The sequence below is a fragment of the Plecotus auritus genome (assembly GCF_963455305.1).
Source record: "Plecotus auritus genome assembly, chromosome: 7".
Lineage (NCBI taxonomy): Eukaryota > Metazoa > Chordata > Mammalia > Chiroptera > Vespertilionidae > Plecotus > Plecotus auritus.
This window is the reverse complement of record NC_137774.1, coordinates 132,437,833-132,453,838: the sequence shown is the minus strand read 5'-3', so window position 1 is coordinate 132,453,838 and position 16,006 is coordinate 132,437,833. Positions and strand designations below refer to the sequence as shown.

Below are 16,006 nucleotides of genomic sequence, written 5' to 3'. Positions count from 1 at the left end.
ACCTCTGGTGCACATGGGATGGTTCCCTTTTGCAGTTTTAATTTGCATTCCCCCAATTACTAGTGGGAATGCATGTCTGTGTATGTATTTACTGTATGACATTTGCCTTTCCTCTTCTCTGAATGGCTTGCTTCTTTTTCTTATTAATATATGAATTCTAAAAATTCTGGATACTAATAATTTTCTGATTATGTTCCTTGCAAAGAGCTCCATTATTTTCTTGTGGTTTGTAAGTCTTATGCAGAACTGATTTCTATTCTGTGTGATCTTTTTTTTTCCCTCTATGAAAGATTTTTAGGAAATTCCTTTTTACTCCTGATGTTCTGTATCCCAATTCTACTACTGAATGTAAAGGGCTCAATTTATTACCTTAAATAATTTTTCATGAAATTAAGCACATAATAGTTAAAAAAAATTGAATCACAATAGACATACCTAATGCATAAAATAATGCACCCAACTGTGATACTGTCTGTCAACAGTTACAGCATAATATTTCAAATTTTAAAAAATGGTGCAACAAATACTCTTGGGTCCAGCTCTTTGTTCAGGATTAATTTCCAGAAGTAGAAGTTCTGTGTTCAAACCCAGGTTATTTTGAATTTTAATTGATAGTTAACTTTTTTTAAAAAATAAATCTTTGTTCAGATTACAGATGTTCCTCTTTTTTTCCCTCCCATAGCTCCCCTCCACCTGATTCCCCCCCGCCACCCCATGCCCTTACCCCCCGCCACTGTCTTCATCCATAGGTGTGAGATTTTTGTCCAATCTCTTCCCGCACCCCTCACACCCCCTTCCCCCTGAGAATTGTCAGTCCACTCCCTTTCTATACCCCTGATTCTATTATATTCACCAGTTTATTCTGTTCCTCAGATTTTTTATTCACTTGATTTTTAAATTCACTTGTTGATAGGAATGTATTTGTTGTCACTTTGTTGTTCATAATTTTTATCTTTACCTTTTTCTTCTTCTTCCTTTTCTTAAAGAATACCCTTCAACATTTCATATAATCCTGGTTTGGTGGTGGTGAACTCCTTTAGCTCTTTATCTGACCTTCAATTCTAAATGATAGCTTTGCTGGGTAGAGTAATCTTGGTTGTAGGTTCTTGCTGTTCATCATTTTTAATATTTCTGGCCACTCCCTTCTGGCCTGCATAGTTTCTGTTGAGAAATCAGCTGACAGTCGTATGGGTACTCCCTTGTAGGTAACTAACTGTTTTTCTCTTGCTGCTTTTAATATTCTCTCTTTGTCTTTTGCTCTTGGCATTTTAATTATGATGTGTCTTGGTGTGGTCCTCTTTGGATTCCTCTTGTTTGGGGTTCTCTGTGCTTCCTGGACTTGTAAGTCTATTTCTTTCACCAGGTAGGGGAAGTTTTCTGTCATTTCTTCAAATAGGTTTTCAATATTTTGCTCTCTTCTTCTGGCACCCCCATAATTGGGATGTTGGTATGCTTAAAGTTGTCCCAGGGGCTCCTTTCACTATCTTCATATTTTTGGATTCTTTTTTCTTTTTGTTTTTCTGGTTGGGTGTGTTTCCTCATATTTCAAATCTTCGGTTTGATTCTTGGGGTCCTTTGGTCTACTGTTGAATTTCTGTATATTCTTTATTTTAGACAGAGTATGCTTAATTTCTGACTGGTCCTTTTCCATTTTTTTGGCATTCTCATTAAGATCCTTAAAGGTCTCACTAAGTTCCTCAGAGGTTTCTAGAAGATTCTTGAGTAACCTTATAACTGTGGTTTTGAACTCTATATCCAGTCGTTTGCTTTCCTCCATTTCTTTCATTCGTGACATGTTTGTCTCCGCATTTTGGCTGCTTCCCTGTGTTGATGGAGTGGTTTTGTGTGGTAGGTGACCTATAGGGCCCAGTGGTTCAGCCTCCCCAATCACCTGAGGTGGACACTCTTGGTGCACCCCTTTGTGGGCTGAGTGCACAGTCTTGTAGTTAAGCCTTGATTGCTGTTGGTACACTGGGAGGAATTGACCTCCAGGCCAATTGGTTGTGAGGACCCACTGTGTCTATAATGGAAGAACCACTGTGCTGGAGACACCCTTATGGGACAGGACTTGCTTCAGTGGGGCTTTGGTGCTCACTGAGTCTGCCTCTTGAGTGTGTCACTTATGGATGTGAGGAGTTGAAATCTGGTGTCGTCTCACACTGACCACTAGGTACACTGGCTCCTGGATCTCCAAGGAGGTGCAGGTCAGCTACTGTCTGAGGCCACCCAGCAGGAGCTACAGCGAGATCTGCAGATTTCTCCTGTTTGCTTGGGGTTTAGAAATTTTGGAGCTGTCTGACCGGAGCTGCAGTTTGGTAGGTTAAGTTGCGATAGGGCAGGCCATTCATATGCAAAAGCCGCTGTGCACAGTTTGGGTGGGTTTGTAAATTGGGTGAGGCGGGGTCTCAGGGAATCACTAGGGCGTGGCAAACTAGGGCGTGCCAGTCAGCTGTCTCTGTGTTTCCGCGTCCCCGTGTCCCACACCCCAGCACAGTAAACAATGATTCCTGTGGGCACCTCTGCAAGAAAGCCACCCTCACTTTCCGACCCGATGGCAGACAGTCCAGCTTCTCCCCGTAGGAATCTGGGTCCCCAGAGTCTCGCCAGAAAATGGAGTTCAGAGCAGTCGGGAGCTTGTATCTCCCTTCGGACTGAAAAAAACAGCACACCCAGTCGCCAGTCGCCAACCCGATTTGTGCGCACCTTTGCACCTCTGCTTTTCCACGCTTGTGCACATCCTACCCGGTCTCAATGCTCTTTTCTCTTTCCTTCTAGTTGTAGAACTTCTACTCAGCCAGCTTTCCTGTGGTTCTGGGTGATAGACGTTTTGTCTTTTAGTTGTAGTTTTGGTGTGGTTGTGAGAGGCAGCACGTAGAGGTGTATACCTTATGCCGCCATATTGGTTTTCCAATATTGTTAACTTTTACCCTAAAAAAAAATCTGTGCCAATTTATAAGGCAAAAAATGCTATTTCTTTGGGTACCTAAAAATCCAAATATTTCCTAACATGATGGATAAAACATGTTTTAATTTTCATTTTTTAATTATGTGAAGTTTATCTTCTAACTTACTAATTTTGGTTTCTAGCAATATCCATTCTTTTAACTTTTAATTTTAGCCATATGCTTGTTATTAGATTACCTTTTGTGTATGAAGGGCATCCTATTCTTGTTCAATCTCTGTAACATCCCATGGCATCTCACCCAAGATTACAAACAGTGTTTTTTAAAGGTCTCAGACCTTTTCTTTTAATCATCAAAAAAGTAGTCTCCTACCTGCTTCTTACTATCTATATGGAATATACTGTAGTTCTCAACTTAGTGATTCACTGAGTGAACAGAACTTTTTTCAGAAGTGTGATATGCATAGAGTAATTCTGGTCCCTGTTTTGATTGATCTACTTGTAGTTTAATATCTAAGTTCTAATTCTTCTGTTTATAATCCATTTCTGACATTTGGACAAATTTGGCTAGCTCCTTTCTTTATAGGTAACAAATACCACCAGGGGATTCTCCCATTGTGGTTTCTTGGCATATGTTACCCTAGGCAGGTGCTAGGGACCTAATCCTCAGAATTTCTCAAGGATTCAGACAGTTACAGCAACAGATATTTCACAAATGTTGTGGTTCAGATGAAAACTAGTTAATAAAAACAAATTGCTTAGAAATAATTATCTACAGATCTAATTAACAGAAACATCTTTCTCTAATGTTAAATATATAATTGTTTGGAGGGGATGGGGAACAACTTGAAATGAATCAGAAAACACCTTCACATTACTCATTCTTTTCATATACTTCAAATTTGTACTTAATGCCTTTTTCCTCCTGGACATCAGAAAGAACACCTGGGTACCTGTAAAAGAAATTCACATATAATTAAATAATTATCAATTAAAACAATTTTTTTTAAAAGAACATTTTATTGATTTTTACCAGAGAGAGAGAGAGAGAGAGAGAGAGAGGAAGAAACACAGATATGAGAGTGCGACTTTTATTGGCTGCCTCCTGCACACCCCTACTATTAAGCCCACAATCCAGGCATGTGCTCTGACTGGGAATCGCACTGGTGACCTTTTTGGTGCATGGGCCAATGCTCAACCAACTGAGCCACACTGGCCAGGGCAATGGTCCACTGATTTTTGATAAGGGTGTCAAAACAATTTAATGGGGGAAAGAGTATCTTTTCAACAAACAGTGCTAGGACAACTGGATAGCCACTTACAAAAGAATGAACTTGGACCCGTTCCTTACACTATATCAGACCATAGACAATGTAAGAGTTGATATAATTAATCTTAAAGCTGAAAAGTTCTTTTAAACTAAAATGCTATGAGTTTTCAAAATCAGGCAGTTTCATGCTAAAATAACTACTACACAGTAAAGCAAGTGTAATCTCTTCTTTCCATCTCCACCACTGCTACCTAAGTCCCTTCATCTTTCATCTGAACTACTGCAACTAACTGGTTTCCCAGCTTCACTTCCCTCTAGTCCATTCTCCATAAACAGCTAGAACAATATCACTCAATTCAGAACCTCCTACCCCTGCATTTGATCTGATCCATTTGGGTCTTCCCCTTGCTCACAATGCCCTCAGTGGCTTTCAGGGAGGCTCAGGGAACATGCCAAGCTTGTGCCCATCATCGGGTCTCTGCACTGGCTATTTCTGGTTCCTGGAATGCTCTTTCCTGCTCTAAGCATGGCTGGCTTGCCATTTAGATCCTAGTAATAATACTGTTGTAATTAACCTAGTTATTAATAACAGGAAAGGAGCAAAGGGACAGCCAGATATTATAGGCATGTCATTTAGGCAGCTCCACCAGGAAGCTAAAGCTTTACACTCCCCAGGGAGCCACTGGTCTATTCCTTGAAAATAGCTGGGGGAAGGGACTGGACAGGGAGAACAGATGCATGCCCAATAAAGTTGGGGTGTCCTTGGGAAGGTGCCTGCCTGTCAGCCTCGCCTGGGAACAGGTAGGTCATTGGCCAGAATGGGCATGGCCACCTTAGGGGCGAGAAACTGGGGTATTTAATCCTCTGAACAAATGAGTTTGCTCTCTTGGTTTCTCTTGGCTCCTGGCTTGCAGGGCTCTCTTGCTCCTGCTTCCTGGTATTCGCCCACATGGCCGACCCCACACACACAGTGGACTGACTAATGGACTGCAACTAGCCTGATGTTGAAATGGACCCAGCTGCAACATGGAACAGAAACTCTGGACAGTGGCTTTGCTTCTAGCTCTGTTGAAACCCCAGCTACACTTTTTCCATGACTGGAATGGGGCTTTGGAAACCCAAGGATGTAATTCCATGCAAATAAAAATCACTCATCTTCCCATGCGAGTCTCGGAAAATTCTTTTCCTCGAGATATTGTAGGGACCCCACCTCCAGCACCCAGTGGGGAAAAGCATACCCCAATTTCCCAGATAACAGTGTAGTCATCACTCTTCAGAGAGGACTGCTCAGACTACACAGTATTTATCACATCAGAGTATTTCAATTCTCCACACAGCAACTCTTGATGTTTATCTATTATTTGCCACTCTAACTCTCTACTACAAAAATGTAATCTGGAGAATAGTGAATAGCATCTGTTTTAGTAAACACTCTTTCCCCAACGCTCAGGACAGTGTTTGATGCTGAATACAATTCTCATAGAATGGACTAAGGACTACCCTAGATTTCAGTAAAATCACTAAAACTTGAACATTCCCAAGTCTGTTAAAGCAGAATTCCAAAAAATTTTCTATAGTAGTTGCTTATAAATCACATTACTACCCCAAATTCAATCTGAGAGACATACTCTTCCCTATAATTCTTTTTTTAAAAAAAAAATATATATATTTATTAATTTCAGAGAGGAAGGGAGGGAGAGAGATAGAAACATCAATGATGAGAGAGAATCATTGATTGGCTGCCTCCTGCATGCCCCACACTGGGGATCAAGCCCACGACCTGGGCATGTGCCCTGACCAGGAATTGAACCAGGAATTGACTGCCTGGCTCATTGGTAAAAGCTCAACCCCTGAGCCACACTGGCTGGGACCTTTCCTATAATGCTTGGGCTGTAAATCCAAAAGTGCTTCAGAATAATATATAACATTTTACTTACTCTGGGAGAAGTTTATATTTCTCCAAATCAATTTCTGGAAAAAATGTATCACTTTCAAATTCCTGCATGATCCTTGTCACAAAGAGCCGTTGATGGCCGGGCTTGTTCATGGCTTCCTTTGAAATAAAACAAAAGTCATCAATTTCCTTAATTATCTGTATCAAAATAAACAGAACTCAAGATTTTTGTTTGTTTTAATTATATAGTCAAGTTTGTCCCAGATATGAAAGAATCCTATTTAAATATCCCATTCTTTATTTTAGAGCCCCGCAAAGTGGTCTTATTTATGTTGAAAATGGCACTAATCATTATATCTAATTATGAGAGTGAGTTAAAATATATTCTGGCCTCTAGTTTGCTTACATGAACTCTTTTTTTCATTTAATTGTTCAGTTTTGTCTTTTTTCTTTGGTGGTTGCTTAGGAATTAAGAACCCCGAATTGTCTAGTTACTGGCTATAGAAAAATTTACATATATATAAATGGATAAGATAGTACACTTTCACAAGACTTTGACTAATGAAAACATCAAGGGCACAGTTGGTACATTTACACAAAATTTAATAATGTTTCCATTTCCCCAGGAGATAGTTACAATGCTAGTAGGTAATTTATTCTGCCTCTTGTTGCTAATGATTGTAGCTGGCCTCATATTGTTAATGACTTTTCTAACTAACGCCTATAATACTGTTGATTAAAAGTCACGAGTCCTAGCTGCAGCTCCAAGAAAGCAATAACTCTGGCTTGAAAAAGAAAAAAAAAATTTATATATAAATTTAAATGTTTATCTTTAAAATTCCAAATAAGGGCACAGAACAAATTTTACTTTTTATTTTCAATACTACAGCTTAGAGTATTATATAATTTATTCTCTTGACCCAAACAAGTAGATATTCTACCATTTCTTGCTGTACCAAAATTTAGGAAAATTGAGCAGGACTAACGACTGCAGCTTTTGAAAGTCTGTATCAAAGTGAATGATGTTTGGCACACCTTTTCTGTAAAGGGTCAGACAGGAAATGTTTAGGCTTTGTGGGCCATGTAGTTTCTCTTATGTTAGGCAAATGCAGCCACAGTCAATACTAAAACCAATGGCTGTGGTGTGTCCCAATGAAACTATTTACAAACACAGGCTAGTTGACTTTGGCCAATAAGAAGAGAAGCCCAAATGTTCCACAAGCTAGTGTGATGTGAGGTAGGTGGATAATGCAGAATTATAACCTGGAGGTCCTACTTCCTTATTATTTACTACATATAGATATATCAAATTACATAAATGAATTTAATTTTAAGTATGTATATTGTTTAAAGGTTGTAGAAAAGGAACCTAAGAAACAGTTTTTGTAATCTCATCTAAGATCCTGGTATACCTCTTCTTTCTCAAATAATTTCAGTGCACATGTAACCACAAGCCCCCAAAGGGTAGGAGCTGATTTTTTTCCTTCCCATAAATATTAATCTGTCTTGAGTGTTTTAAAAGTACAGAAAAATTCCTTTTATTTTCCTCAAAATTTTTGTAAGCTGGAAGTCATTTGGTGTCAAGAAGAAGGAATATTTTCTTTTACCTACCTTATGACATAAACTAATGCTTTTTGCATACCCTCACATTATATGAAAATTTTTGAGGCAAAGTTTCCTGCTTTTAACAAATTCATATACTGGTCAGTGTACATCAACTGAGAGCCCCATCACTTTCTCAGTAAGAGACATTAATCCTTGAAGAAACAGGGCTAACTCAGTGTACCAGGGCACATCCAGGGAATAGAAAACAGTGCAGTCCAGTACAATTCTAAGGGAAGAATTTAGAAAGTTTTTTAAATTGGAAACATCAACTATGTTGAATTGGAGATAAACTGGTAAAGACTTAAAAACTTACTTTTACTTTTTTATTTAGTTTGCACGACAGAATCAACAAGAAGTCAAATTGACCATGTGTCTAACTTATAGCAGGGAAAATGTGCTTCTTTGCTCATGACTTAAAACGTACAGATGGCAGGGAAGCTGAAAGAAAGTAGAGTGGAAAAATTCTTTGTGTTTCTAGATAACTTTACTTACCTTATAAACGGAACTGCCTCCCACTATCCAAACCATATCCACCTTATTTGTTAATTCTGGTTCCTCAATAAGTTTTAAGGCATCATCCAGACTTTTGGCGAGAAAATGAGCTCCTTTTGGAGGTTCCCTGAGGTTAAGAGAAAGAATTACATATAATTTCTACAAAAGCCATTCATACTAGTTAAATAATCTGTATGGGAAGCAATAATTATAAAACTAAAATTGTTATATATATAGGAACCCTCTCAACAATAAACAGTTAACAGCAGTATGGCCTATGACCAATAATTTAACCCACATTTTGAATGTATGGTCCACAGTGAATCAAAAAACAAAAATACTTCTGATATCTTGAGATATTTATGGTGGAAGAAAATCAGAACAATAGTTGTCTCTGGAGGGATGGCCGGCCTCGTCCCCTGGTCAAACTCCAGGTCGAGGGGACAATTTGCATATTAGCCTTTTATTATATAGGATAATAAATATTCCATTGTATGGATATAGCATATTTTATTTATCTTCGATGAACATTTGGGATGCTTCCAATTTTTAGATGTTGCTATGAATGATGCTGCTATGAACATTTGTGTACAAGTTTTTGTGTGGTCATATATTTTCATTTCTCCTGGGTCTATACCAAGGAGTAGAATTGCTGTGTCATATAACTCTATGTTTAACCTTTTGAAAAAGTGCCACTGTTTTCCAAATGTGGCTGTATAGCATTATTTTTAAAGCGACAACTTGATAGTATAGAAAGCCATGAAAAGCATTTTTTCCCTAAGACGTATTAAGTACATAGCTACTCAAAATAACTAGTACGGGGCAGCAAATTTTGGGATTATCTTGAGGTTTCAGTTTCTTCTCACATGGGGAAGAGGCTGGTGGTAAAAGATTGTCTCTGAAAATTTACAGGAGCAATAGTGATTTTCATGTGCAAATCCTTCCCCTTTTATTCAGGGCCCAGTAGTACCTGGTACACAGTAGGTGCTCAGGATATGTGTGGAACCGACCAGCAATTGACCAGGGAAACAGAAGGCAGGATTAAAAATAAACTCTAAATTTTTTCCCTAATTGATATCCCTAGTTCCTTTGCATGCTTGACAATGAAGACTTTAAATTTTCTCTCTGCTTATAAATAAAAAGTGAAATACACCAACAAATATTACATATAAATATACAATTAACAACCATACACATAGCACAGAGGGGTCATAAAGAAGAAATTAGACTTATCATTTGAGGAGATTTGCTGTCTCAACTGAACATCTCTCCCACTGAGATTTGTTTGTTTTACCTCAAGCTAGCCACAAATAAACTTTAGTATTCAAGAATATGTTATTAACAAGTTTCTGGAAATGGCAATAGTCTGTAAACTTGGATTATACCAAGTAGAGGGTAATCAGGATATCCTATCAACCAGGAGAAAGAGAACAGTATGAAGATTGAGGAAGATGGCAAGATGCATATCAATATATTCCCCATCACCCAAAGACAAGCAATGCAAATATTCTGGTACACTTTCTTCCAGGTTTTTACCTATGCTATTTTAGGAGGGATCTGTGAGAAAATCTATAGAAGCCTGAACCCCCTTAGCCTATATTGATGTAATGTTTTTTCCTTCCTATGGTTTGATGGTCTTTGATATGTTCACTTGGCTAGGCTATAGTCCTGTTCTAATCTAGGTGTTGCTGTGAAGGTGTTTTATAAGTGTGATTCAAGTTTATAATGGACTAGAGGCCCAGTGCACAAAATTCGTGCACTGTGTTAGGGTTAGGGTAAAAAAAAAAAAAAAAATTCGTGCACTGTGGGGTGGGGTGTCCCTCAGCCCAGCCTGCACCCTCTCCAATCTGGGACCCCTTGGGGGATGTCCGACTGCTGGTTGAGGCCTGATCCCTGTGGCAGTCGGACACCCCCCTCACAATCTGAAACTTCTGGCTCCCAAACTGCTCGCCTGCCTGCCTGCCTGATTGCCCCTAACCACTTTTGCCTGCCAGCCTGATCACCCCCTAACCACTCCCCTGCCAGCTTGATTGACACCTAACTGCTCCCCTGCTGGCCTGATCACTCCCAACTGCCCTCCCCTGCTGGCCCGATCGCCCCCAACTGCCCTCCCCTGCTGGCATGGTTGCCCCCAACTGCCCTCCCCTGCAGACCTGGTCCCCCCCAACTGCCCTCCCCTGCAGGCCTGGTGGTCCCCAACTGCCCTCACCTGCAGGCCTGGTCGTCCCCAACTGCCCTCCCCTGCAGGCCTGGTCGTCCCCAACTGCCCTCCCCTGCTGGCCTGGTTGCTCCTAACTGCCCTCCCATACAGGCCTGGTCCCCCCTAACTGCCCTCCCTCCCCTGCAGGCCCATTCGCCCCCAACTGCCCTCCCCTGCTGGCCTTATCACCCACAACTACCCACCCCTGCCGGCCATCTTGTGGCAGCCATCTTTGACCACATGGGGAAGCCATCTTGAGCGAGGGTCAATTTGCATATTACTTCTTTATATAGGATGGCTTTAATCTGGGTGGGCCAGAGTCAATCAGGTGAAAAGCCTTAAAAACAGATCTGAGGCTTCTCTGAAGAAATTTTACCTGCAGACATCTGCTTCAGCCCTTGAAGAGTTCTAGCCTCCCCTTCCTGATGGCCTGCCCTACAAATTTTGGACTTGCCTAGCCAGCCCCCACAACTGTGTAATCCAATTCATTGTAAGATATTGTTATGATTAAATTAGTAGTTTAAGAAACAACAATTACCATGCCAATCCCAGACTTTTGCTTAAGGTCTAATTCAGGCCAAACACTCCCCCAAACAAACAGACCCCTGAGGTTCAGAAAATTATTTTCGTGGGTTAGGACCAATGTAAACAACAACAAAAAATATAGAAATCAGGATATATCACAAGTGGGATAAATGACATGGAAGCTATGGTGAAGGCAAAAGCACTGGAGTTGATTGCATAGGTAGTTTTAATGCTATTAAGCCCCCCACCCCGTTCCTGTTCATTTCCAGTCATCAGGAACTAACTATATTAGCCTGGAGGGCAGAAAAATTCATAGCAGAGGCCAACTGGTCGTACAAAAAACATATGTATTTTGATTCTTTGTGCAACTGAAAATATTTATTAATTTACATTATATAACTGATATTTGACCCTTCTGAATTGAATGAGTAATGGTTCAAGGAAACCTGCGATTCTGTTATCATAGTGAGATTTAATGCAACTTTTTAAGGTGATGAAATCACTCACTTAAGCAGCAGAATAAGTTGTAACTACTTATTCATTTTCTGTTATCACCTATGTAGTATTAAGCAACTTCATCAATAGCTACATTCATAGTATTTTATTTTGTCATATACTGACCTCCAGCATAAGAAATGGGACATGGTTTTTTTGTGCTGAATTTATGTTGTAGTACTTACTTGAGTTCTCTACTGAGAACTAAATTAATCCTGTCCTTTAAAGGCCGACTCTTCTCGGGAATGGAGAACCACGTCTTCCTACCCATAATCACCAAATTCTGTTTACCTATAAAACCACAGGGAGAAGAGATATATTTTGGGAATATATATGTGTATATATATTCATATATTTGTATGTATGTATAGATATAATTATCATATTGACATCTAGTGGAACTGCTTTAAAAAAATTAAAAAATTTAACAGCCTTACCAAAATTTATCATTTAACACCCATTATCTAAATATAGTAATTTTTTCCCCTTTGGCTTTATCCAACTTATATGCAATATAGTTTTAATCAATTGCAGTCATGTATAATATAGAAGTGAAAAGCACAGATTCTGTTATCTACTAAGCAAGTCATGTTAATCTCCTGTGCCTTACTATCCTTATCTACAAAATGGAGGTAACTTACTAGTTCCTACTTCTAGGATTGTGGGGACTGAAGACTTTGAACAATGTTTGACATCTAAAAAGTACTGTTCAACTGTACTTTTAATACAATAGTACTCGTATTTGTGTACTTTGTAGATTTACAATAATAGTTATACTTTTAAAGATAACTGCTTAATATTCCATTCAATTAGCTAAAATACTTTCAATTTGGAAGACCTGGGGGTGGGTTGGGTAGGGGTTGGGTGGAGAGGGGTAAAAGGGGAGAAAATGGGAGATATCTGAAATACTGTTAACAATAAAAAATATATATGTAAACAAAATAAAATGCAGATATATTTTGCAAGAATAAAATGAACTACTTTCAATTTGTGCCTCTTTCCTTAAAAAATTTTTATATACAGAGCTTCCATTTCTGGTAGAATTATTTAGGAGAAAAAGCCTTGTGAGTCAGATCTCTGGATCAAAGGAATATACACATTTATGATTCCTGAATTAGCTTGGTTTAAAAAACCCCACTAATATTTACAAACTACAAGTAGTAAGACTAGGCATTTTTCCATATATTGTTTCCTATTTCCAGACTACTTAGGATTTTTTTTTTTAATTTAAAGATTTTTAATTGATTTTTAGAGAGAGAGGAAGGGAGAGGGAGAGAAACATCGATTGGCTGCCTGCTGCACACCCCCTACCAGGGTTCAAGCCCACAACTGGGGCATGTGCCCAGATTGGCATCTAACCAGAAACCTTTAGGTGCATGGGACAAGCCCAACCAACTGAGCCATACCATCGAGGGTCAGACTACTTAGGATTCTAGAGGGTGGCTCATTTCAATTTTTTGGCTTCAAGCTCTTGCCATTTTGTCTCCATCAGTGACCTAAGTGCCAAGTCCAAGAACTTGTATCTGTTCTGTTCAAGTTATGCTGCACCTGCTCCTTTCTATTTCCCTGTTTACTCTGCTATTCCTCCTCCTATGACCAAATATTCATCTTAGGTTTTAAATGGGTATCCCCTAACCCCATATTCTTTTCTTTCATTATCCTCTTCTCTTTAATGTCTCAATTCACCCAGTACCCTGTGCCTGAATATCCTACAAGCACCTCAATATAGTTACAATTGGACCCTATTCTCCATATCACCCAGACTCAAACTGAAAACCAGAGAGTTCATCCTTGATGCCTTCCTGGCATCACCTTTAACTTCTTCATCTCCAAATCGAGTATCATGTAACCGTTCTTTGGACTTTTACCCTCGACACCGCGTTAGTTCAGGCCTTACCACGTCAGGCGGCTATTTCAAAGCTTCCTCTGGTCTCCAGAGCTAACCTCTATCTAGCTGCCAATCTGTCCAATACTTCAACTGTACGCAACCCACATAAAATTTCAAAGAACGTGTTTTTTTTTAAAGTTTAATAAACATTGGGAATTGCACACAGATCAATGGTAAGACAGAAGGTCCCTGCTTAACATGGAAAACTACTTTTAAGTAAAATTTGCACTGGTAAAAAAGACCCTTGGGTAATCTCAATCACTTAAAAAAAATCCCCTATTACCTTCTGCTGAAGTCGTTGTGGTCATTCTTTGGAAATACTTGAATTCATTCCTACAAGTTAAAGAAACATAGAGTGACTCAGAACGTTTTTCCGTGGGCTCAAGCTCTACCACCCCGACAAGTGCGAGGAACCGGGTCGTCTCCAGGACTGGACTTTGCTCCGGGCAGGGCGCCGCGGGGAAAACGCCTCGCGGGGCGGCAGGAGCGGGACGGAAATCAGTAACTTGGCTTCCCGGCTCCTGACGCGGAAGGCAGGCCTGGCCCAGCTCCTGGCAGCTTGGGTCGCAAATCCAACCCCAGGGCCACCCCGCCCAGGTGCCTCCACCTAGGGCAGCTTGCCCTCCAACCCATCCCCGGCCCGGCAGGTACCTGAGCGGGGGCCAAGGCAGGTCTCCGTTCTTGCCGATGCCCATGTTCTGGGACACAGCGGCGATGCAGTTTAGAGTACGAACCATGACGGCGGCACAAAACCCTCGGAGCTTGCCAGCCACACAGCAACTGTGAACTAAGCTTGGCGCGAAATTGTGGCCATCCCGCCCCCTCGGTCGCATTGGCGTACGCGAGGCCACGCCCCCGCCACGCCCCGGCCCCGGTGCAAGGCGGGGACGTGACGTGCTTGGTCCCGCAGACGCCCGGGAACTGGGCCGCGGGCTCGCGCGCCCGACTCGGCCGTGCCCTTTGCTGTCAGTCTGCACCGCGATGTCGCGCCGAAAGCCACGTGGTGGCGGCGCGGCTGCCGCTGGCCCAGCCCCTGCAAGGCAAGCGGTTTTGAGCCGATTCTTCCAGTCCAGGGGGAGCCTGAAATCCACCTCCTCCCCCACGGGTGCGGTGGAGGAGGGAGAACCTGACTCTGGCTCCGCAGCGCCTCCAGCGTCCACTTCCCAGCCTCGGTCGCGGCCACACGTGGTGGGTGTGGCCCAGCCAGGGCAGGCTCATCGGGGAGGGGGCGGGACTAGGTGGGCGGGGCGGGGCTTGTGGGTGGAGCGGGAGGAGGCGGGGCCCGTGCGCGGGAATTAGGAGTTGAAGGTGCCAGAAGAGAAGGCTTTGGGCGGATTCGGGCAGGTGAAGACGGGAAAAGCCTGGCCATTCTCCATCCTGAGTGTAGTTCAAAGATTGTAGTTTCCCCTGGGAAAATAGACTTGAGGCCAAAATCACATAGATTCTTACTGGCAGAGCAGAGACAGGAACTCAGGTCTCCTGACTCCCATTCTGATGAGGGTAGGGGCCTGTGGGCCAGGGATACATCTTTTAACCTACATCCTCCTCCCTTCCTCCCCTCCCCTTTTTTTGGTCCCTGCATTGAATGTTAAGAGGAGTTTTATTTATCTTATTTATTCGGGTTTTGTTAGGTGCCTGACTAAAATAAGTAGTTGTGGGTATTTTTTGTTTGTTTGTTTTTCACCAGGGACACTGCCGCTGGGGAATGCCTAAGGGTGAGCTCTCACTGGGGTCCCTGATACAGTATTTCTCAAACTGAGGATGTTGAAGGGGGTTGCAGATTGGCTTTCAGCCACCTTCCAAGTTTTCATGAGGGTGACAGCTTGGCTGCTTCAAAATCTTCTTTCCTTAATTTATATTTTTTCCATAGAGTGATTGGTTCTCTCCTGTTTTCGTTTTTTGACAGTAGTCTACATTTTTATGAATTCAAGATTTTATTTTATGCCCACCATTTAGAGGGTATCTGATGAAGGACTTAAGTTTTTGACAGGCTTCCTGCCAACAAATGTTCACAGTCTTGTGGCATCTTCAGTGGTGAACATAAAATATTAAGTGCAATTAACATTTCAGAAGTGATACTGGTCTTTTATTGTCTATCTAATTTCACCTTTACTAAATAGTTTTTCTCTTAAAAGGTATTTTATTTAACATGTGTAAGTAGAGTAATTCAAGTTATATAATTTGAAATAGGTGAAGGCTGATCGAGTAAAGGTGGCAGCCTTGGTTCTAATTAATTCTAGCAGGACTTGAGAAGCTGAGGCTCGTGACCTGTCAGTCTCCACCTTGTCTTTGAGGATGGTAAAAACAGTCACCCATAGGTCTTTTCAGAACTCCAAGTAGGTGATTGTATGAAGGATGGATGGCAAGGACCTTGCTGTCATTCAAAAGTAAGGTTTAAATTATTTTGCATACATAGTGTTTTGAGATTAGAGAGATAACACATCATTTTCTAACTTTCCTGACATAGGTTGCAGAAATTGACAGAAGTACAAAGAGTCCACTAGAGGATGATGGGCCTGTTAAAAAGAAAGCAAAGAAAGTCCAAGAAAAGGAAGGACAAAGTGATTCAGTAACGTCTGGGAACCCTGGTGAGTTCTGTGGCAATGATTTTTCATTCTCCCCAGTCATGGCTCTGATATTCTTGCATTATCCAGAGGGCAGAGGAGGCTGTTTGGAGAGTTTTGCCATTTTATTCCTTTGTGGAGAAAGGTCTCCGCTGTGCTTGAGTCGAGTGG

General features: G+C 41.2%; 2 protein-coding genes across 2 annotated transcripts in view; one reads left to right on the top strand and one right to left on the bottom strand.

Moving 5' to 3' along the window:
- Positions 1-1,520: 1,520 nt before the first annotated feature.
- DHFR (dihydrofolate reductase) lies at positions 1,521-14,436 on the bottom strand. Its single transcript, XM_080682393.1, has 6 exons — positions 13,923-14,436; positions 13,555-13,604; positions 11,569-11,674; positions 8,164-8,290; positions 6,110-6,225; positions 1,521-3,855 (listed from the first exon to the last, which is right to left on the bottom strand). Exons 1-6 carry the CDS (start codon positions 14,102-14,104, stop codon positions 3,777-3,779), a joined length of 660 nt encoding a protein of 219 aa, XP_080538519.1. The 5' UTR covers positions 14,105-14,436; the 3' UTR covers positions 1,521-3,776.
- MSH3 (mutS homolog 3) overlaps positions 14,182-16,006 on the top strand; it is a 139,399-nt gene continuing 137,574 nt past the window's right edge. Inside the window, exons 1-2 of the mRNA XM_080682388.1 lie at positions 14,182-14,459; positions 15,739-15,859. Coding sequence (XP_080538514.1) covers positions 14,253-14,459; positions 15,739-15,859 — 328 coding nt within the window. The 5' untranslated portion in view covers positions 14,182-14,252. The remainder of the gene's footprint in view (positions 14,460-15,738; positions 15,860-16,006) is intronic.

Excerpts from the sequence above, each read along its gene's own strand:
- DHFR (XM_080682393.1), bottom strand. The coding sequence starts at position 14,104 with ATGCGACCGAGGGGGCGGGATGGCCACAATTTCGCGCCAAGCTTAGTT. Across the intron at positions 13,605-13,922 it reads CTGCCTTGGCCCCCGCTCAG|GAATGAATTCAAGTATTTCC; the intron begins GTACCTGCCGGG and ends TTTAACTTGTAG. Across the intron at positions 6,226-8,163 it reads GAGGCAGTTCCGTTTATAAG|GAAGCCATGAACAAGCCCGG; the intron begins GTAAGTAAAGTT and ends TTTATTTCAAAG.